Genomic DNA, 20,479 nt, shown 5'->3' on the forward strand with positions numbered 1-20,479 from the left:
CCCTTTAAGGTCCCGGCGGCCCCGCGGGCACGAGGTGCCCCGCACAAAGATGGCGCCGGCGCGACATGGGTCGGGCGTCACGTGATCCCGGATCTGCCTCGCCGGTCGGGGCCGCCTCATGCTGACGTATTCGGGCTGCTGTGCGCAGGCGCGGTGGGGAGCGGCCGGGTGTGCGCGTGCGCAGTGGACGTCCGGCTGTCCGGGAGCCCCCAGCCCCAGCGCAGCCGCCATGGGGCCCCGCCGGCCGCCCGAGCTCTACCGGGCCCCGTTCCCGCTCTACGCGCTGCAGATCCACCCCCGCGGGCTGGCCCTGGCGGCGGGCGGCGGCGGCGCGGCCCGGACCGGCGTCAGGAACGGCCTGGTGGGGGCGGGGCCGGGGGCTGCGGGTCGGGAGTGAGGGGCACCGGCAGGGCTGGGGGGCAGGGGCTGTGGGTCCGGAGTGAGGGGCACCGGCAGGGCTGGGCTATGGGTTCGGAGTGAGGGGCACCAGCAGGGCTGGGCTAGCAGGGGGCTGTGGGTCCGGAGTGAGGGGCACCGGCAGGGCTGTGTGGATCATGCACTTTCAGCACTTTCTGGGCTGTTGGTGGTTTGGTGCCAGGCTCTGGGGCCGGGCTCCTGCGGCTGGGGGGACAGGCAGTGGGCCTGTGCTGAGCCTGTCGTCCCCGTGCAGCTGTCTTGCTGGGGTGCGACGGCTCAGCTGGAGAGCGCCACTTCTGGGGCTGCCTGAAGCCTGCCTGGGGTCTGCGGGGTGGGCCCAGCTCTGGGTGTCCTCGGGGCTGCCCTGCCCCACACCCATCCCTGATCGTCCTGTGCCCTGGTGTCTCCCTCTGCTCCCTGCAGCATTTCCTCCAGCTGGAGCAGATTGGGGGCCAGCTTAGCGCCTCGCTGCTGCACTCCCACGACACGGAGACCCGGGCCACCATGAGCATGGCGCTGGCGGGCGATGTCATCGCGGCAGGGCAGGACGCCAGCTGCCACATCCTCCGCTTCCGCCTGCAGGGGCCCGATGAGAAAAGCGCCAGCAGCGCCCCCAGCAAGGCCGGTGAGACGCGCAGCCCCGGTGCCAGGAAAGGGGCGGCCTGGGCGGGTGTATGCAGCTCCTACCCAGGGCGGACTTCCCAGCAGTACCAAAGTAACAGCTCTGCTGTCCTGGCCTTGCCCAGCAGGGGGCGCTGTGGGGGTGGAGGAGCTGGCTGGGGGGGAGCTCCTGGCTCCTCTGTCCTGGCCTCACCCAGCAGGGGGCGCTGTGTCTGTGTGTTTGGAGGGGGGGACAGGAGCTGGCTGGGGGGAGCTCCCAGCCTCGCCCAGCAGGGGGCGCTGTGTGTGGGGGGGGGGAGGAGCTGGCGGGGGGGAGCTCCCGGCTCCTCTGTCCCAGCCTCGCCCAGCAGGGGGCGCTGTGGGGAGCGGATGGGGGCAGGGGTCTGAGGCGCCCGGCTGGTGTGGGCCGTCATTGCTCTTTCTGTCCCAGGCGGTGCGGAGAAGGGCCCCCGGAAGCGAAAGGCCCCCAGCCCCTCTGAGAAAGGCGAGGGCGACACGAGGAGCGAGGCAGGCGAGGTGGAGGTGGAGACGCTGTGCAGCGTGCAGACGGACTTCAGCCCCGACGCGCTGCAGAAGGCCGTGCGTGTCAGCGCGGACCATTCGCTGCTGGCCACGGGCGGCGCCGATGGGTTCCTCCGACTCTGGGAGGTAGGAGCAGGCCTGGGCGGGAGTGGAGCTGCTCCCCTGTGGGAGGTGATGTCAGCTGGGGGTCCCTGCCCAAGATCCTTCAGGCCTCCCGCTGGGTGGGCGGGGGCCGGTCAGTGCCGTAACGCTTCCTGTTTCTGCCTATTAATGGCATTGGGTGACCCCAGGTTCTTGTGTTATGAGAAGGGGTAAATAACACTTCCTTAGTCACTCTCTCCACACCAGGTGTGATTTTCTGGCTCTCTGTCGTATCCCCCCTTAGTCGTCTCTTTGCCAACCTGAACAGTCCCAGTCTTATTAATCCCTCCTCATATGGAAGCCGTTCCAGACCCCTAATCATTTTTGTTGCCCTTTTCTGAACCTTTTCCAATTCCAATAGATCTTTTGTGAGATGGGGCGACCACATCTGCACACACAATTCCAGGTGTGAGCGTACCAGGGATTTATATAAAAGCAATATGATAGTTTCTTATTATCGATCCCTTTCTTAATGATGCCAAACATTCTGTTCGCTTTTTTGACTACCGCTGCACATTGAGTGGATGTTCTCAGAGAACTATCCACAATGCCGCCAAGATCTTTCTTTTTTGTATGTAGCGTTGTGATTGTTTTCCAATGTGAGTTACTTTGCATTTATCAACCTTGAATTTCATCTGCCATTTTCTTGCCCAGTCACCCAGTGTTGAGAGATCCTTTTGTAGCTCTTCACAGTCTGCCTGGGACTTAACTATCTTGAGCAGTTTTGTATCATCTGCCAATTTTGGCACCTCACTGTTTACCCCTTTTCCCAGATGGTTTATGAATATGTTGAATAGGACTGGGCCCAGTACAGACCCTTGGAGGGCACCACTATTTACCTCTCTCCATTCTGAAAACTGACCATTTATTCCTACCCTTTGTTTCCTGTCTTTTAACCAGTTACCAATCCATGAGAGGACCTTCTCTCTTATCCCGGGGCACCTTACTTTGCTTAGGCTTTCTGAAAATCTAAGTTCACTATAGCCACTGGATCCCCCTTGTCCACATGCTGTTGACCCCCTCCAAGAATTCTAGTAGAGTGGCGAGGCGTGATTTCCCTTTACAAAAACCATGTTGACTCTTCTCCAGCATATTGTATTCATCCGTGTGTCTAATAATTCTTTTCTTTACCATAGTTTCAACCATTTTGCCTGGTACTGTAGTCAGGCTTACTGGCCTGTAATTGCCGGGATCACCTCTGGAACCCTAGGAGTTCTGCAGTTTCACATTTGAGTTCCTTCAGAACTCTTGGGTGACACCACCTGGTCCTGGTGACTTGTTACTGTGTAACTGATCGATTTGTGCGAAAACCTCCTCTACTGACACCTCAGTCTGGGACAGTCCCTCAGATCTGTCACCTAAAAAGAAAATGGCTCAGGTGGGAATCTCCCTCTGCAGTGAAGGCCAATGCAAAGAATTCATTGAGCTTCTCTGCAACAGCCTTGTCTTCCTTGAGTGCATCCTTAGCATCTCCAGTGTCCAGCGGCCCCACTGACCGCTTTGGCAGGATTTCTGCTGCTGATGTACTTAGAAAAAATTTTGCTGTTAGTTTTTGTGTCTTTTGCTAGTTGCTCTTCAAATTCTTTTTTGGCCTGCTTGATTATACTTCACTTGGCCAGAGTTTATCCTTTGTTTTCCTCAGTGGGATTTGACTTCCTATTTTGAAAGGATGCCTTTCTGTCGCTAACCACCGCTTTACTCTGTTGTTTAGCCAGGGGGGTGGGTTTTTGGTCCTCTGACTGATTTTTTTACTTGGGGTATCCTTTTAGTTTGAGCTTCTGTTGTTGTGTTTTTAAATAGTTTCCATGCTGCTTGCAGGCATTTCACTCTTGTGACTGTTCCTTTTAATTTGCGTTTAGCTAATGTCCTGGCTTTTGTGTAGTTCCCCTTGTTTAGGTTAAATGCTGCTGTGGTGGGTTTCTTTGGTATTTCTCCCCTACAGAGAAGTTAAATTTAACATTATGGTCACTATTCCCGAGCGATTTGCCTATGTTCGTCTCTTGGACCAGACCCTGTGAGCCACTTAGCTGGGAATCAAGACTTGCCTCTCCCCTTGTGGGTTCCAGGACCAGCTGCCCCGAGAAGCCGTCATTAACGGTGTCTAGAAATGGTCTCTCTGCATCCCGTCCTGAGGTGACATGTGCCCAGTCAGTATGGGGATGATGGAAATCCCCCATTATTACTGGGTTTTCTGTTTTTGTAGCCTCACTAATCACCCTGAGCATTTCACTGTCACTGTCCTGCTCAGGCGGGCGGGCAATAGTAGGGAGAACGGGGTGTGTCTCTTCTCCCAGCTCATAACGTGAGACCAAGGAGAGTTCAAAGATGCTAAAAGGGGGACAGTTGAAAGCCGATAAAAGGAAACACTCTTTAGCCCAATGATTAATTAGCCTGTGGAACTCACTGCCGCAGGACGCCAGTGGGGCCCCGAGCTTAGCAAGATTCACACAGGATTGGCTGTTTTTCTGTGGCTCACAAGGCTGCCGGGTGTGGTTATAACTAACCCTGCTGCCTCAGGGCTACCAGGGCAGGTGCCTCCCTCTCTGCAGCACCTGGCCCTAGGCGGCCGGGTCCAGTCTGGCAATCCCAGGTCCTTGGGCTAAACCAGCCCAGCTGGCTCCGCCCGCCCTGGCCATAGCAGTGTTAATGGCAGCCAGGCTGACGTGTGGGGAGGAGCTGGGAGACTGGGGGCATAAGGAGAGTTGTGGGGAGGGGGGGGTGTTGGGCTCGGCCTGGTGTCTGAGCCCGGCTCTCTTTCAGTTCCCCGGGCGCTGGGGGGTCGCTGAGCCCGGCTCTCTCAGTTCCCCGGGCGCTGGGGGGTCGCTGAGCCCGGCTCTCTCAGTTCCCCGGGCGCTGGGGGGTCGCTGAGCCCGGCTCTCTCTGTTCCCCAGGCGGGGGGGGCGCTGGGGGGGCGCTGAGCCCAGCTCTCTCTCAGTTCCCCGGGCGCTGGGGGGTCGCTGAGCCCGGCTCTCTCTCAGTTCCCCGGGCGCTGGGGGGTCGCTGAGCCCGGCTCTCTCTCAGTTCCCCGGGCGCTGGGGGGTCGCTGAGCCCGGTTCTCTCTCAGTTCCCCGGGCGCTGGGGGGTCGCTGAGCCCGGCTCTCTCTGTTCCCCAGGCAGGGGGGCGCTGGGGGGGCGCTGAGCCCGGCTCTCTCTCAGTTCCCCGGGCGCTGGGGGGTCGCTGAGCCCGGCTCTCTCTCAGTTCCCCGGGCGCTGGGGGGTCGCTGAGCCCGGCTCTCTCTCAGTTCCCCGGGCGCTGGGGGGTCGCTGAGCCCGGTTCTCTCTCAGTTCCCCGGGCGCTGGGGGGTCGCTGAGCCCGGCTCTCTCTGTTCCCCAGGCAGGGGGGCGCTGGGGGGGCGCTGAGCCCGGCTCTCTCTCAGTTCCCCGGGCGCTGGGGGGGCGCTGAGCCCGGCTCTCTCTCAGTTCCCCGGGCGCTGGGGGGGCGCTGAGCCCGGCTCTCTCTCAGTTCCCCGGGCGCTGGGGGGTCGCTGAGCCCGGTTCTCTCTCAGTTCCCCGGGCGCTGGGGGGTCGCTGAGCCCGGCTCTCTCTGTTCCCCAGGCAGGGGGGCGCTGGGGGGGCGCTGAGCCCGGCTCTCTCTCAGTTCCCCGGGCGCTGGGGGGGCGCTGAGCCCGGCTCTCTCTCAGTTCCCCGGGCGCTGGGGGGGTCGCTGAGCCCAGCTCTCTCTGTTCCCCAGGCGGGGGGGCGCTGAGCCCGGCTCTCTCTCAGTTCCCCGGGCGCTGGGGGGGCGCTGAGCCCGGCTCTCTCTCAGTTCCCCGGGCGCTGAGCCCGGCTCTCTCTCAGTTCCCCGGGCGCTGGGGGGGGCGCTGAGCCCGGCTCTCTCTCAGTTCCCCGGGCGCTGGGGGGGCGCTGAGCCCGGCTCTCTCTCAGTTCCCCGGGCGCTGGGGGGGCGCTGAGCCCGGCTCTCTCTCAGTTCCCCGGGCGCTGGGGGGGCGCTGAGCCCGGCTCTCTCTCAGTTCCCCGGGCGCTGGGGGGGGCGCTGAGCCCGGCTCTCTCTCAGTTCCCCGGGCGCTGGGGGGGGCGCTGAGCCCGGCTCTCTCTCAGTTCCCCGGGCGCTGGGGGGGGCGCTGAGCCCGGCTCTCTCTCAGTTCCCCGGGCGCTGGGGGGGGCGCTGAGCCCGGCTCTCTCTCAGTTCCCCGGGCGCTGGGGGGGCGCTGAGCCCGGCTCTCTCTCAGTTCCCCGGGCGCTGGGGGGGGCGCTGAGCCCGGCTCTCTCAGTTCCCCAGGCGGGGGGGCGCTGGGGGGGCGCTGAGCCCAGCTCTCTCAGTTCCCCAGGCGGGGGGGCGCTGGGGGGGCGCTGAGCCCAGCTCTCTCTCAGTTCCCCGGGCGCTGGGGGGTCGCTGAGCCCGGCTCTCTCTGTTTCCCAGGCGGGGGGGCGCTGGGGGGGCGCTGAGCCCGGCTCTCTCTCAGTTCCCCGGGCGCTGGGGGGTCGCTGAGCCCGGCTCTCTCTCAGTTCCCCGGGCGCTGGGGGGTCGCTGAGCCCGGCTCTCTCTCAGTTCCCCGGGCGCTGGGGGGTCGCTGAGCCCGGCTCTCTCTCAGTTCCCCGGGCGCTGGGGGGTCGCTGAGCCCGGCTCTCTCTCAGTTCCCCGGGCGCTGGGGGGTCGCTGAGCCCGACTCTCTCTCAGTTCCCCAGCTGGGGGTCGCTGAGCCCGGCTCTCTCTCAGTTCCCCAGCTGGGGGTCGCTGAGCCCGGCTCTCTCTCAGTTCCCCAGCTGGGGGGTCGCTGAGCCCGGCTCTCTCTCAGTTCCCCAGCATGAAGAAGGTGCGGGAGTTCAAAGCCCATGACGGGGAGATTGAGGACATTGCGCTGGGTCCCGAGAACAAGGTGAGCAGCCGACCCCGGAGCCCAGGGTGAGTCCCCCCCCCCAGGGCGCTCGCTGCCTGCCCCCCACGCGCCAGGGGGGTTGTGTGGGGCGGGGGCCGGCGTCCCTGAGTGAAGGCTCCTGTGGGCGGGGGAGGGGGGCTCAGGATGCCGGTGCTGGCCCGGGGAGGTGGCACACGGTGGGGTGCGGCCGCGGTGCCTTAGACAGGAGAGGGGGAGTCGCAGCCTGGTGCAGGCCAGACGGACTGGGGAAACTGAGGCTGGGTCTCCATTGCTCCTGAGTCTGGCTGGGGGCCCCCCCGCCCGGCTTTCACGGCTGCATCCCGGCAGGTGGTGACGGCGGGCAGGGATTTCCATTGTTGCGTGTGGCAGAGGGACCAGCTGGTGGTGCGGCTGCGCTGGGACGAGAACATGCCGGGCGTCCCTGACAAGACCTACCGCTACCAGGCCTGCAGGTAGGGCCCTGGCATGGAGCGATGCCTGGCCAGATCGACTTATCCCTGGGGACAGGGGCCTGGCTGTTCGGCTGGGCTCAAGGGTGGGGCTTGGGGCAGGGGCTGGGACCCGGGGGCTGGGCTCTCGACGGGGGTGGGGGCTGGGCTCTGGGGGGCCGGCGGGGGCTGGACTGGGCTGACGGGCTCCCGGCGTGGGTGGGGGCTGGGCTCGGGGGCCGGCGGGGACTGGGCTGGGCTGACGGGCTCCTGACGTGGGTGGGGGCTGGGCTCAGGAGGGCCGGCGGGGACTGGGCTGGGCTGACGGGCTCCCGGCGTGGGTGGGGGCTGGGCTCGGGGATGCTGGTGGGGGCTGGGCTCAGGGGGGCCGGCGGGGGCTGGGCTGATGGGCTCTCGACGTGGGTGGGGGCTGGGCTCTGGGGGGCCGGCGGGGGCTGGACTGGGCTGACGGGCTCCCGGCGTGGGTGGGGGCTGGGCTCGGGGGCCGGCGGGGACTGGGCTGGGCTGACGGGCTCCCGGCGTGGGTGGGGGCTGGGCTCGGGGGCCGGCGGGGACTGGGCTGGGCTGACGGGCTCCTGGCGTGGGTGGGGGCTGGGCTCAGGGGGGCCGGCGGGGGCTGGACTGGGCTGACGGGCTCCCGGCGTGGGTGGGGGCTGGGCTCAGGGGGGCTGGACTGGGCTGACGGGCTCCCGGCGTGGATGGGGGCTGGGCTCAGGGGGGCTGGCGGGGGCTGGGCTGGGCTGACGGGCTCCCGGCGTGGATGGGGGCTGGGCTCAGGGGGGCCGGCGGGGGCTGGGCTGGGCTGACGGGCTCCCGGTGGCAGGTTCGGAGCGGTGCCGGACCAGGCCGAGGCGCTGCGACTCTACACGGTGCAGGTGCCCCACAAGCGCGGGCGCCGCCCCCCGCCCTGCTACCTCACCAAGTGGGATGGAAAAAGCTTCCTGCCGCTGCTCACCCAGCCCTGCGGGGGCGAGGTCGTCTCCTGCCTCTCTGTCAGGTAGGGGGTCAGGGCGAGGGCTGGGGGGAGAGGGGCAGGCTGGGCTGGGGGGGGGTCAGGGTGAGGGCTGGGGGGAGAGGGGGTGCTGGCCCAGTTCTTGGGGGGGGTCAGGGCGAGGGCTGGGGGGAGAGGGGGTGCTGGCCCAGTTCTCGGGCAGGCTGGGCTGGGGGGGGGGTCAGGGCGAGGGCTGGGGGGAGACGGGATGCTGGCCCAGTTCTCGGGCAGGCTGGGCTGGGGGGGGGGGGTCAGGGCGAGGGCTGGGGGGAGAGGGGGTGCTGGCCCAGTTCTCAGGTGGGCTGGAAGGGGTCGGGGGGGGGGTGCTGGCCCAGTTCTCGGGCAGGCTGGGCTGGGGGGGGGTCAGGGCGGGGGGGGGGGCACACTGGCCCAGTTCTCAGGCAGGCTGGGCTGGGGGGGGTCAGGGCGAGGCTGGGGGAGGGCGGGGGGGGCTGTGCTGTCCATCTGTCTGACCAGCTGTTTGGTGCCATCTGTCCCACCAGTGACTCGGGCACGTTTCTGGGGCTGGGCACCGTGACGGGCTCGGTTGCCATTCACGTCTCCTTCTCGCTGCAGGTAACTGGCTGCCGGGCGCCTGGAGGGGGCGGGGCTCCCTGTGGGCGGGGCTGTCTGGCGGGGGGTGGGGGGACTCTCCAGGGCCCCTGTGGGAGCTGGGCATTGGCCTAGCTCTGGACACCCCACCCCCCACCCCAGCTCAGGCTGTGCAGGGCTGAAGCAGCTGCTGCCCCACCCCAGAGGCAGCTGCATCCTGGGCAGGGCCCAGTACCCGGCTTGGCCCGTGGCGATGCCCGTGACCCTGCCCTCCCCGCAGAGGCTGTACTACGTGAAGGAGGCGCATGGCATCGTGGTGACGGACGTGGCCTTCCTGCCCGAGAGCCGGCGGGGCCGGGAGCTGCTGGCCGAGAACGAGGCTGCCCTGCTCAGCGTGGCCGTGGACAGCCGCTGCAAGCTGCATCTGCTGCCCCCCAGGCGTATGTGCCCCGGGCCCCTGGGGGGAGGGGGGCCTGTGGGACAGACCCCATGGGGGTCCTGCCCCCCACCCTGGCCCAGGCTTCTTCCCTGCTCCGGCTAGATCCTAGCGGGGCCCCCCTGACGTCACGCCCCCCCCCTCCCCCTCTCATTGCCCCCTCTCCTCCAGGTGGCTGGTTCCCCCTGAGCCGGGTCCTTCTCTCCCACAGGCAGCTTCCCCGTGTGGCTGCTGCTGCTGCTCTGCGCTGGCCTGGTGGTGGCCACCATCCTGCTGCTGCAGCTGGCCTTCCCCGGCTTCCTGTAGGCGTGAGGAGCCCCGCGGCGCGGGGGGCTGGGCTCCGGCCCAGCCCCTGGGACAGCGAGAGACTCTGCCCCTGCCTGGGGCATGTCAGGACCCTCGCCTGCCTGGCTTTCCCCCCGGGACAATGTGAAGCAGCTCAGAGACCAGCAGACCCCCTGGCCCCACGCCGGGTGCCCCTGCCCTGCCCGCCCGTGGTGGGGATGTGTGCTCCAGGCGGATTCCTGCATGGGACGGGCGCTACTGGAGCTCTCGGGGTGGTGAGATGTTCTGGCTGGGCCGTGGCACGGGGCTGAGAGCCCAGCCTGTGCCAGTCGGCCCCACGACGCCCATCCAGCGATGTGCCAGCAGCCTCAACTCCTGCTCCTGCTGCAGGTCGCTGGCTGCCATTAAAACTGGAGTCTGACCTGTCGCTCCCCTGCCTGTGCGTGCGGGGGGGGGGAGGGGGGGCTGTAGAGCGCATGGGAGGAACTGCGGGGGCAATTAATAGAAAATCCTGTTTCCTCTACGGTCGTCGTCGTCGTCCCCCCCCCCCCAGTCTAGGCACAGGCCACTCGCTGTGCGAGGGCCCAGCCCATTGGCTCCATTGGCCCTGGGCCGGGTGTCTCGGGCAGGCCTGGCTGGGGGGAGCCCTCCCCTTTCAGCTGCCACCCCGGCTGTACGGCCATTGTTTTGCCCCTCCCCCAGGGGTTGTGGGGGTGTCTCTCTGGGGAGGGATCCCCCCCCAGGGTAGAGCCTGGGCAGTGTTAGGCTCTGGAAGCTGGTCTCCATACAGCTCCCCCAGTCCTCCCCAGGCAGGGGTCCAGCAGGGTCTTTCCCCTCTAGGGCCCAGGTCTCGGCCCTGCCCCATAGCCCAGGCTGGCCCAAGCCCCGCAGGTGGTGTCACTGCAGCGGGGCCCTGGCCTGGCTCCCTGCAGTTCATGGAGGACAGCAGGTATGCGGGCAGGAGGTTTATTGGGGGGCTGGGCGCTCGGTTCCCAGGCGGCGGCTCAGCTCCTGGCAGTGCTCGAAGGCGGCGGCGAGGAACTGGGCGAAGACGCGGTCCATGTAGCTCTCGTGCCGGGGAAAGAGCCCCTCCAGGAAGCCGATGTGCCCGCCGCGTGGGGAGGCGCCGTGCCGCGGCCAGGGGGATGGCTGAAAGAGAGTGAGTCAGGCAGCCGCAAGCTGAGCCCAGAGCCCCCCCGCTGGGCCCAGAGCCCCCGGCACTCACCCTGCAGCGGCGAGAAGGGGTCGTCGGCCGCGTTGAGGCAGAGCACGGGCAGGCGCACGGCGTGTACCGAGTGCGAGGGGCTGGCGTCCTGGTAGTACTCGGCGCATGTCTCGTAGCCGAACACCACGGCTGTGTAGCGCTCGTCAAACTCCCGGATGCTGCGCGCCTAGGGCAGAGAGCGGGGGTCAGGGCCAGGGGCACTGGGGGGGGCGGCTGGGGGAGGGGTGGCAGGGGGCCATACCTGCAGTACGGGCTCCACATCCACCTTCTCTGCAATCACCTTCCTGTGCCTGCAACGGGCCCCACAGTTAGTGGGGAGCTGCCAAGCAAGACAGCCAAGAGCCCCCCGACCCATCAACCAGCCCCACACTCCCCAACCCCCACATACCTGATCCCCCTAACCCCGCCTCACAGCCCGTCTGCCATCAACCAGCCCCACACAGCCCTGACCCCCATGTATCAGGCCCAGATTCCCCCCAACCTCCATGCACCAGCCCCACACCTCCTCACCACATACATGGGGGTTGGAGGATCAGGTATCAGCCCCAGAGTCCCCCCAACCTCTGTACCAGCCCTACAGCCACCCGACCCAGCCCCTCATGTCCCCCACCCCCACATACCTGACCCCCATGAACCAGCCCCACCATCCCCTTGACCCCCCCCATGAACCAGCCCCACCGGCTGACGAGGTGGCGCAGGTTGGCCGTCAGGCGCCGGTTGAACAGCAGGAAGTTGAGCGGCTGCTCCAGCGAGCGGCTGGATTCCTCGGTGTCCCAGGGGACGGACAAGGTCATGGCGGCCACCAGCCCCGTGTCACGACCCCGCTGCGCCAGGTACTTTAGCACCAGGATCCTGGGGAGACAGCACCGCAGGTGGGCTGGGGATCTGCGCCCCCCCAGATTAACCCTTCAGCCCCCCTCCCCTTGCTACTCCCCAGCTGGGGGGGGCAGACATTAACCCCTCACCTCCCTCTGCCGGCCCCTGCTCCTCACCCGCCTAGCGAGACACCCACGGCCAGGAGCGGCGCCCGCGGGTGCTGGGCCTTGATGTGGGTGACCACGGTCTGCAGGTCCTCCGTGTTGCTTGCGCAGAAGGCTCTGGGGGTCTAAGAGCGAGAGCAGAGCTCAGGGGGGCAGCATGGCTGGGGGAGGGGGTGTCCCCGGGGAGGTAGTGCTGGGGCTGGCAAGGGGGGGTGTCCCTGGCTGACTGCAGTTAATGGGGGGCCATGGAGCTGACAGGAGTGTTCATGCTGGATCCCCCACTCTTGCATGCAAGGGAGGGGGGTCCTGGCCCCCCAGGTGCATGGGGAGGGTTCAGCCCTGAGAGCCGTTTGCAGGATGGGATGGAGCGAAGTGCAGCCAGACTGGGCCAGCTAGCCCAGGACCCCAGCTCTGGCAGTGGCCAGTACCAGGTGTCCCAGAGGGAATCGTCCAGTGATCCATCCCCTGTCGCCCATTCCCAGCTCCTGGCAAACAGAGGCTAGGGACACCATCCCTGCCCAGCCTGGCTAATAGCCACTGATGGACCTGTCCTCCAGGAACTTATCTAGTTCTTTTTTGAACCGTGTTATGGTCTTGGCCTTCACAGCATCCTCTGGCAAAGAGTTCCACCCGTTGACTGTGCGTTGTGTGATGAAATACTTCCTTGTTGTTTGTTTTCAACCTGCTGCCTATTAATTTCATTGGGTGGCCCCTAGTTCTTGTGTTATGTGAAGGAGTAAATAACACTTCCTTATTTACTTTCTCCACACCAGTCATGATTTTATAGACCTCTATCATATCCCCCCTTAGTCGTCTCTTTGCCAAGCTGAAAAGTCCCAGTTTTATTAATCTCTCCTCCTACGGAAGCTGTTCTATCCCCTAATCCTTCTCTGCATCTTTTCCAAACGTAAAGGATCTTTTCTGAGCTGGGGTGACACAGCTGCACGCAGTATTCCAGGTGTGGGCATCCCGTGGATTTAGACAGGGGCAATATGATATTTTCTGCTGTCTGATCCATCCCTTTCCTGAGGGCTCCCCGCGCTCTGGTAGCTGGTCCGGCTGCCACTGCCCGTTGAGCGGCTGTTCTCAGAGAGCCATCCCTAGGGAGGCTGAGGTCTGTCTTGAGGGCTCACAGCTAGTTTAGACACCTTGTTTTGCCTGTATAGATGGGACAGCAGCTCCAACCTGCCGGGACCCATGGGCCGAGCCCTGCCCTCCCCTCCAGGGCCCACGGAGCGTGCTGCCCCCCACCCCACCGCCTGGGCCAGGATCTCTGGGTTGGAGCCGGGCCCCAAGGCCCCCCCGGGGACACAGCTCACTCACCAGCAGCTCCTCCCCCTTGCACCCTCGGTTATTGAAAACAACAGTCCTGGGGAGAGAGGAGACGGGTGAGGCTCCCTGCCCCCTACCCCCACAACCCCTCCATCCCCACCCCCATGTTCCCCCACCAGCCCCCCTTCCCCTATGACCCCTCCATCCCCCATCTCCCCCTTCCCCCACATCCCCCCCATCAGCCCCCCTTCCCCACAACCCCTCCATCCCCCAACCAGCCCCCCTTCCCCCACAACCCCTCCATCCCCCCTTCCCGCAACCAGCCCCCCTTCCCCAATGCCCCTCAGAGACTGGCACTGAGCCAGATGCCCATCACTGCCCGACCCTCACTTGGGATGACCATGAGGCTGGGTCCCTGCAGCCCCCCACTCAGGCCCCCCGCAGCCTCTCACCTGTACCCCGCGCGGGAAGCCTGCTGCACCAGGTGCAGGATGTAGGTGGCCTGGCTGTTGCTGGTGAGGCCTGGCAGCAGCAGGACGGTGGGGCGTGTGCCAGGCTCCGGGTACCGCTGGCTCTCGGCATTGTCCGCCCAGTCCAGCAGCAGCTGCCCTCCATCCGCTGTGCGGAGCAACTCGCTGGGCAGGGAGCACAGGGTGGAGTGAGCCCCGGGCAGCAGGGGCCTGGGCAGCGCCCCATGGGCACAGCCTGGGAGTCACGGAGCAGCCGCCCCAGCCACTCGCCCAGCCCAGCACGCACCTGCGGTAGGAGACCTGGGGCCGGGACTGGAGGAAGAAGCGGAGCAGGGTCTGGAGCCGGCCCTCGAAGCACCAGGGTGTGGGGTAGAAGGGCTCGCTGACGACGGGGCAGTGTGTCTCCAGGAAGGCGCAGAACGGCAGCCCGCCCACCAGCAGGGGCCTCTGGGGAGAGATTTGGGGAGAGCTGGGGCCAGCCCAAGCCAAAGGACGGGCCCGGCTCCCAGGCCCTACATCCCCACCAGCTCCAGCACGGCCTGGCTTGTCAGAGCCCGTCATGCTCGCAGGCCCTGGCACAAGCCATGGACAGGGCCCCCGAGATCCCACGACATGGGGCTGAGCCAGCAGGGACAGAGCCCGGCCCCACAGCGTAGACCCCTCCCCCAGCTCACATGCCCTGCTAGCCAGTGGGTCCCATCCAGCTCCCCGGTGCTGGGAGCGAAGGAGCCAGGCAGCGCCCGGCCCTGCCCCACCCAGCTGAGGTGGGACGGGAGGTGCCGGTCTAGGCCAGAGGTGAGATGGGGCCACGTGAGGAGGGTGGAGAGGAACCAGGAACAGAGAGATGCAGCGAGTGGGGGAGGGAGCGGCTGTGCCCCAGGGCACGGCCCAGTATCTGGGGTGATGACGCACACCCCGACAGGAGCCTTGTGGGGGTCGTTCTCATCACAGCTCGGCCAGCGGGCATTCAGCATCCGAAAACACCGAGACAGACGCCAGCACAGCCCGGAGCTGCGGCCTGCAGAACTAGGCTCTGCTCCCAGCCTGGAGGGGACCTTCCCTTCCTCAGCCCCTGCCCCCCAGCCACAGCGGCTCCCCCCAGGGGAAGTGAGTCACTCCCCAGCTGGGCTATGGGGCAAGGACGCTTCATTCCACGCCCGGCTCCTTCAAGACTGACCTGAAATGAGGTCAGCGCAGCCATGCCAGGGACACGCAGCCTGGACCCTGGCTGGGGTGTCCAGGGGGGACGGGCACAGCCTGGGCGGGACAGGCTTCACCCCACTGGCGAGGGCAGCGAGCGCCCTGGGGGATGTCACTGGCCAGGGGTCCCAGCCCCCAGACCAATCCCCCAAGGGCCTGGAGGGAGCAGGAGCCCCAGTGGGAGAGAACCAGCCGCAGACAGCTCCGCTCTAGGGGACGGTCCCCGGCCAGGGGCTGCCCAGAGGGGCCCCAGCCCCCCACAGCTGGTTGTCAGTTCTGAGCTTCAGGCCAGGAGGGGTCAGGCCCCACCAGAGGGCCCTGAGGACAGCGGTGCTGGAACTGGGGGGCTGCCGCACCCCCAGCTTGGGGTGGTCTCCATCAGCTCCAGGTTCAGCGGCTCCGAGCACCCCCACTGCACAGACAGTCCCAGCCCCCCTGCCTGCCTGCGGAGCCTGTCCCGGGGGGCTCCCAAGGAGGGGGGGGTTATCTGGGCTGAGAGCCGGGGGAAACCAGGAGGGGGGTGTCACAGCGAGGGGGGGCTCTTAGGGCTGGGACCCACCCCCCATTGCTCCCAGCTCGGGCGGAGCTCAGAGGTGTCCCGCAGGCGGCTCCAGCCCAGGCCAGACAGAGCCCAGCGACCCTACAGCGTGGGACCGCCCCCCCAGCGCTGACCGGATGGACGGACCGACACCCCCCCAGCGCTGACCGGACGGAGAGACCCCCCCCCCAGCGCTGACCGGACGGATGGACCGACCCCCCCAGCGCTGACCGGACGGACCTGCGGGACGCGCACCCAGTAGTAGCACAGGAAGGCGGTGCTGGCGGCTAGCAGCAGCGGCAACGGCTCCCCCCAGCCCCGGAGCAGCAGCTCGGACAGGGACCCCAGCGCCCCGCGCATCCTGCAGCCGCCTGAGTCTGGCAGCTTCCGGCAGCCCTGCGCAGGCCCCGCCCCGGCCGGCAGCCATGTTTGTGAGGGGCAGGCCCCATCCCAGCAGCCATGTTTGTGAGGGGCAGGCCCCGCCCCGGCAGCCATGTTCGTGAGGGGCAGGCCCCGCCCTGGCCGGCAGCCATGTTTGTGAGGGGCAGGCCCCGCCCCGGCCGGCAGCCATGTTCGTGAGGGGCAGGCCCCGCCGCCATGTTCGTGAGGGGCAGGCCCCGCTCTGGCCAGCAGCCATGTTTGTGCGGGGCAGACAGGCCGGCCGCGGTTAACCCCGTAGGCGCCGGACGACAGCAGAGTGAGGGTAGCTCTGCGCTGGAGAGGAGGGTCGCGCAGCCAGATGAGCCGGTGACTAGCCGGGAGCGCGGGACCCAGGAGTCCTGGGCACAGCCCCCCTCCCAGGCCAAGGCAGCCCCAGCAGGGGGCAGTGCCCCGGGCACGGGGCAGGGCGGAGCCATGTGCCCGCTGGGGACGCCTCGGGCAGAGGGATCGTGGGGGGCTGAGGCCCCTTTGTGGTGCTGGAGTGGGTGGGGCCCCACTTCCCCCGGGGCTGCGGCCCCAGCCAGGGCAGCCTCCATGTGTCCGGCAGCGCCGGCGTCGGGCGTGTTGGCCGAGGAACCCGCTGTGACCTGCGTGTCCCCGCGTCGTGCTCACGGCCTGGGGAACGTATCGCACCAGGGGCTCGGCCGGCCAGCGGGGAAGGGCCAACGCGAGCCCAGGGCTGGCGGCTGAAGCTGGACAAATTCCCACTGGCGCCAAGGGGTCACAATTCACGGGGCTGGGCTGGATCCTCCATCACCGGCACATCGGCTGTTTCTTTACCAGCTCCGCTCCGGGGACAGTCTGGGGCCCTGCTAGGCGGGGGGTGAGACCGGGCCCTTCTGGCCTGGGGAGCCAGGCACCTCTGACAGACCAGCACATCCAGGGCCTGGGCCACGCAGAGGCTGGTGGCACCGAAAGGAGGAACAGCCAGGCTAGCTCAGCCCAGGGACCCACGACTCCAATGCCTGGGCTCCACCCCACAGGAGATGGCACAAGACACACACACCCCCTCAGCTGCTGGCTGGCTCATGCCCCGTCTCTGCTGTTCTCGCACTGGATGGTCTCATGGGCCGGGGAAATGTCTAACCCTTTCTGGGTCCCCCTGGCCCTTGGCCTCATCACCGTCTTGTGGCCATGAGTTCCACAGCCTGGTGGTCAGTTTGGTAAGAAAAATATTCCCTTGTGCTGCTTGTAAATGGGTCACATTCCATTCCCATCACTTGCCCCTTAGGGAGAAGGTGATTAGCAGTGCCCCATGCCCCTCCCCATGCCCACTCCCGCCCCACCCTGGCACAGCCTGAGCGCCCATTGCTCCTGTGGGTGTCCCACCTCTCCCACTCCTTCCCTGAGCAGCTGCCGGGTGCGACGGCAGGCAGGAGCTGGGCATGGCATCGGCGGCAGGGAGCCAGGCAGGGGGGAGAGCACTGGCTGTTTGTCTTAACGGAGCCCCCGTTCAGTGCCAGGAGAAAGTGCCTGTGATGCTCTGCCCTGCTCAGGGAGCTGGGCGGCAGGGCCCTGCTCCGGGGTAGTCAGTACGAATTCCCTCGCTCTAGCTGGGCCCCAGATAGGCAGGGAGTCCGGATCCAGGCCAGGGATGGCCCAAGTAGCCCCTGAGCTGGAGCCCAGACTGGGACACCCTGGGGCTCCTTTTCGGAGGAGCTGTGTCCCTGCGGTGCCAGCTGGCTCCTCGCTGTGAGATGGTCCTGAGCTGGGCACCGTGGCCTCTTCCAGCCCAGCTAGGAGCCCGGCACAGAGCCAGCAGCCCAACCTAGAGCTCACACCAGCCCCAGGGAGCGGTGGCCACCAGCGGCCGGGGGAGGGGAGAGGAAGCCAGAGGCCTGGCTGGATCATGGTGTGCAAGGGACTTGCTGTCCTCCAGCTCTCTCAGTGCAGATGGTGGGTCCCGCAGGCTGGGCCGGGTCTGCCCTGGCCCCCTGCCACTCCTGGAAGTGGCCAGTGCATGGCGGGGGGGGGGGGGGGCGCAGGTGGCTCCACGCGCTGCCTTGCCTGCAGGCACCACCCCCACAGCTCCCATTGGTCACAATTCCCAGCTGATGGGCTCTGCGGGGGCAGGGCCAGCCGGCGAGGGCAGTGCGCAGACGGAACCCTGGAGCTTCCCGATTGCCGTGCAGCTCCAGCCCAGCGGGAACAGCAGTGCACGGATCCGCACCCTGCCAGCAGGACTAATGCAGGGGCTTTAGTGGCTGGACCCTGGGCTAAGTGGGCCCCCGCAAAAAAGATCTGGACGTTTGGCATCCCGGAGATCTTTTTGCTGGCCCCCCGCTTAGCCCAGGGCCCTGGCCTGCAGCCTCTAAAGCCCCTGCATTAATCCGGCTGGCATTTACTCCATAGTACCCTCCACCTGGGAGGAAACTTCTAATACGTACCACTAAAGAATCATTGTTTACTATTGGGAATAGCACCAGTGTATTTCCATCAGGATTTTTTTTTTTTACTACGAATGGAAAACTTATGCTATGCTTCTGGGTGACATCCCAGACAAGCTGGGATTAGCTCTGCCTAGCCTGCTTGATGGCCCATTAAGGACCATCAGCTATACAATGGACCCATTGAGAGAAGGCAAATATGCCTTCAGACTCAGCAAAGTATGCAGGAACTGGCCCATGTGACTCCAGACTCCATTTTGCTGTAATTTTCCATAGTAAGAACAAAGAGGTGTTCTTACACCTGGAAAAGACTATATAAGGCTGATGCCTCATCTCCATCTTGTCTTCAATCCTGCTTCTTACCTCTGGAGGGACTTTGCTACAAGCTGAAGCTTTGAACAAAGGACTGAGGACCCATCCCAGCGGGGGATGTATTCCAGAGACTTCATTTGAACCTGCAGTTTATTCTATCGCTGCTGCAAGCCTGAACCAAGAACTTTGCCATTACTGTATGTAATTGATCCCATTTAACCAATTCTAACTCTCATCTCTATCTTTTTCCTTTTATGAATAAACCTTTAGATTTTAGATTCTAAAGGATTGGCAACAGCGTGATTTGTGGGTAAGATCTGATTTGTATATTGATTGGGTCTGGGGCTTGGTCCTTTGGGATCAGGAGAACCTTTTTTCTTTTACTGGGGTCTTGGTTTTCATAACCATTCGTCCCCATAACGAGTGGCACTGGTGGTGATACTGGGAAACTGGAGTGTCTAAGGGAATTGCTTGTGTGACTTGCGGTTAGCCAGTGGGGTGAGACCGAAGTCCTCTTAGTCTGGCTGGTTTGGTTTGCGTTAGAGGTGGAAAAACCCCAGCCTTGGTCTGTAACTGCCCTGTTTTAAGCAATTTGTCCTGAATTGGCACTCTCAGTTGGGTCCCGCCAGAACCGCATCGTCACAACTCCTTCCTAGGCAGTCATTTCCCATTCTGTATGTGTGCAACTGATTGGTCGTTCCTAAGTGGGGTACTTTGCATTTGTCCTTATTGAATTTCATCCTGTTTACTTCAGACCATTTCTCCAGTTTGTCCAGATCATTTTGAATTTTAATCCTGTCCTCCAAAGCATTTGCAACCCCTCCCAGCTTGGTGTCATCCGCAAACTTTATAAGTGTCCTCTCTATGCCATCATCTAAATCATTGATGAAGATATTGAACAGAACTGGACCCGGAACTGATCCCTGCAGGACCCCACTCGTTATGCCCTTCCAGCATGACTGTGAGCCACTGATAAATACTCTCTGGGAATGGTTATCCAACCAGTTATGCACCCACCTATCAAAAAAGAACTACATCAATTCATGGAGGGTAGGTCCATCAATGGCTGTTAGCCAGGCTGGGCAGGGATGGTGTCCCTAGTCTCTGGCATAGCGCGGAGGCTAGCAGGGAGCCTGCTAGTCCTGCTGCATGGCACCACCAACTGGACAGTCAATGGTCCAATCAGTGGTGCTGACTGGAACTTCCAGGATCCCATTTCAACTGGGTGTTCCAGTCCAAAACCAGACACCTGGTCACCCTAGGTAGCAGCAACGGGTGGGCAGGGAGCCTGTGCAGAGGGGCCCCAGTGAGAGACGCTGTCTGAGCCTGGCCTGGAAGCCAGATGGAAGAGATTTTATAGAGATGCCAGCCTCAGGCACGGCTCTCCCCGTCCCAGAACCGTGGGGCTTTTCCTTCAGCCCTGGGTTACCTGGCGGCATTTCTAGAGCTGCGGGAGATGCTGATGCAGCCCAGGAGGATGAAAAACGGAGGGGGAGGGTAAGTGGTGCCGAGGGCCTGAGCCTGCCCCACTGCCAGGGGAGAATCTCACTGGGCAGGACCCATCGCCCTCGCAGCCGCAGCCTTTTTCCAAGCACTAAGGAACTGTCTTCTACTCACTTTTGTTCAGTGGCTGGCACACTAGGTCCCTGTTCTCAGCTGGCCCTCAGGCACGGCCATGTCATCCAAATAAATAATACATTGAGAGGTGTGGGACCAGCTCGGCACTTTCACAGGGCTCTTTACGAGGGGAGCTGCAGAGTCAAGAGATGCTGATCTCCAGCACTGCCCAACTGCTTTCATGGGGTAAAGGGATTTGGGAACGCGCCCAGCCCTGTCCTGCCAGCCACAAGAATGAAACAGTCATGAGAGAGATCCCAAAAACTCATGTGATGGGTCCAATAACCATGACTGGTTAAAAAGATCAGCTAGTGGGGTTTGCTTTGTTGTGTTTTTTGGCCTGTCTTCTGACTTTTGAACTTCCTCTGTCCACTCCCAAAGCGTGTGTGACAATTTGTCCTGCCAACTGCTGTAACTTTAAAGTAAATTTGTCCCCTGCCGAAGAAGGTGTTGCTAGCGACCCCCTGAGATCGGGGCCCCGTTGTGGTAGGCACTGTACAAACACATAGCAAGAGAGCGACACTGCTCTGAAGAGCTTACTGTCCAGTGCAAAGAATAGCGATGGGGTTGTGACCTGGGAGCTGGACCTGGGACTCACCAAACTCATTATGTAGAGGGGCTATCAAACATCCATTAAGTGGAAGCCCTTTATAATTCCTGCTGAGCTGCGCTGGATTCAAACTGACAGCCCTCCATAACCATGAATGTGACACCTGTGAGAATGGGGCTTGCTTGCTGGGAAGAGAAGTTCAGTAAATGAAGTTCTGACCATGCTGATGCTCACA

At 64.2% G+C, this 20,479-nt stretch overlaps 2 protein-coding genes across 3 annotated transcripts; one reads left to right on the forward strand and one right to left on the reverse strand.

The window, feature by feature from the left end:
- The first annotated feature begins 229 nt into the window (after positions 1-229).
- Positions 230-9,278, forward strand: PREB (prolactin regulatory element binding). Of its 2 annotated transcripts, XM_065401714.1 has the most exons (9): positions 230-361; positions 841-1,042; positions 1,469-1,686; positions 6,459-6,539; positions 6,867-6,991; positions 7,812-7,985; positions 8,483-8,555; positions 8,812-8,971; positions 9,179-9,278. In XM_065401714.1, the coding sequence occupies exons 1-9, from the start codon at positions 230-232 to the stop codon at positions 9,271-9,273; spliced, it is 1,260 nt and encodes a 419-aa protein (XP_065257786.1). In that variant the 3' UTR covers positions 9,274-9,278. The 2 variants fall into 2 exon arrangements, with proteins under 2 accessions (XP_065257786.1, XP_065257787.1); XM_065401715.1 differs by lacking the exon at positions 7,812-7,985.
- A 928-nt stretch (positions 9,279-10,206) lies between these two features.
- ABHD1 (abhydrolase domain containing 1) lies at positions 10,207-15,432 on the reverse strand. The gene is given in 10 exon segments (XM_065400614.1): positions 10,207-10,366; positions 10,368-10,401; positions 10,478-10,643; positions 10,719-10,767; positions 11,156-11,329; positions 11,470-11,582; positions 12,781-12,826; positions 13,182-13,364; positions 13,486-13,646; positions 15,178-15,432. Coding segments are annotated over 10 exon segments (1,329 nt in total). The 3' UTR covers positions 10,207-10,218.
- Between the last annotated feature and the right edge of the window lie 5,047 nt (positions 15,433-20,479).

This window comes from Emys orbicularis, chromosome 3, assembly GCF_028017835.1.
Source record: "Emys orbicularis isolate rEmyOrb1 chromosome 3, rEmyOrb1.hap1, whole genome shotgun sequence".
Classification (NCBI taxonomy): Eukaryota; Metazoa; Chordata; order Testudines; family Emydidae; genus Emys; species Emys orbicularis.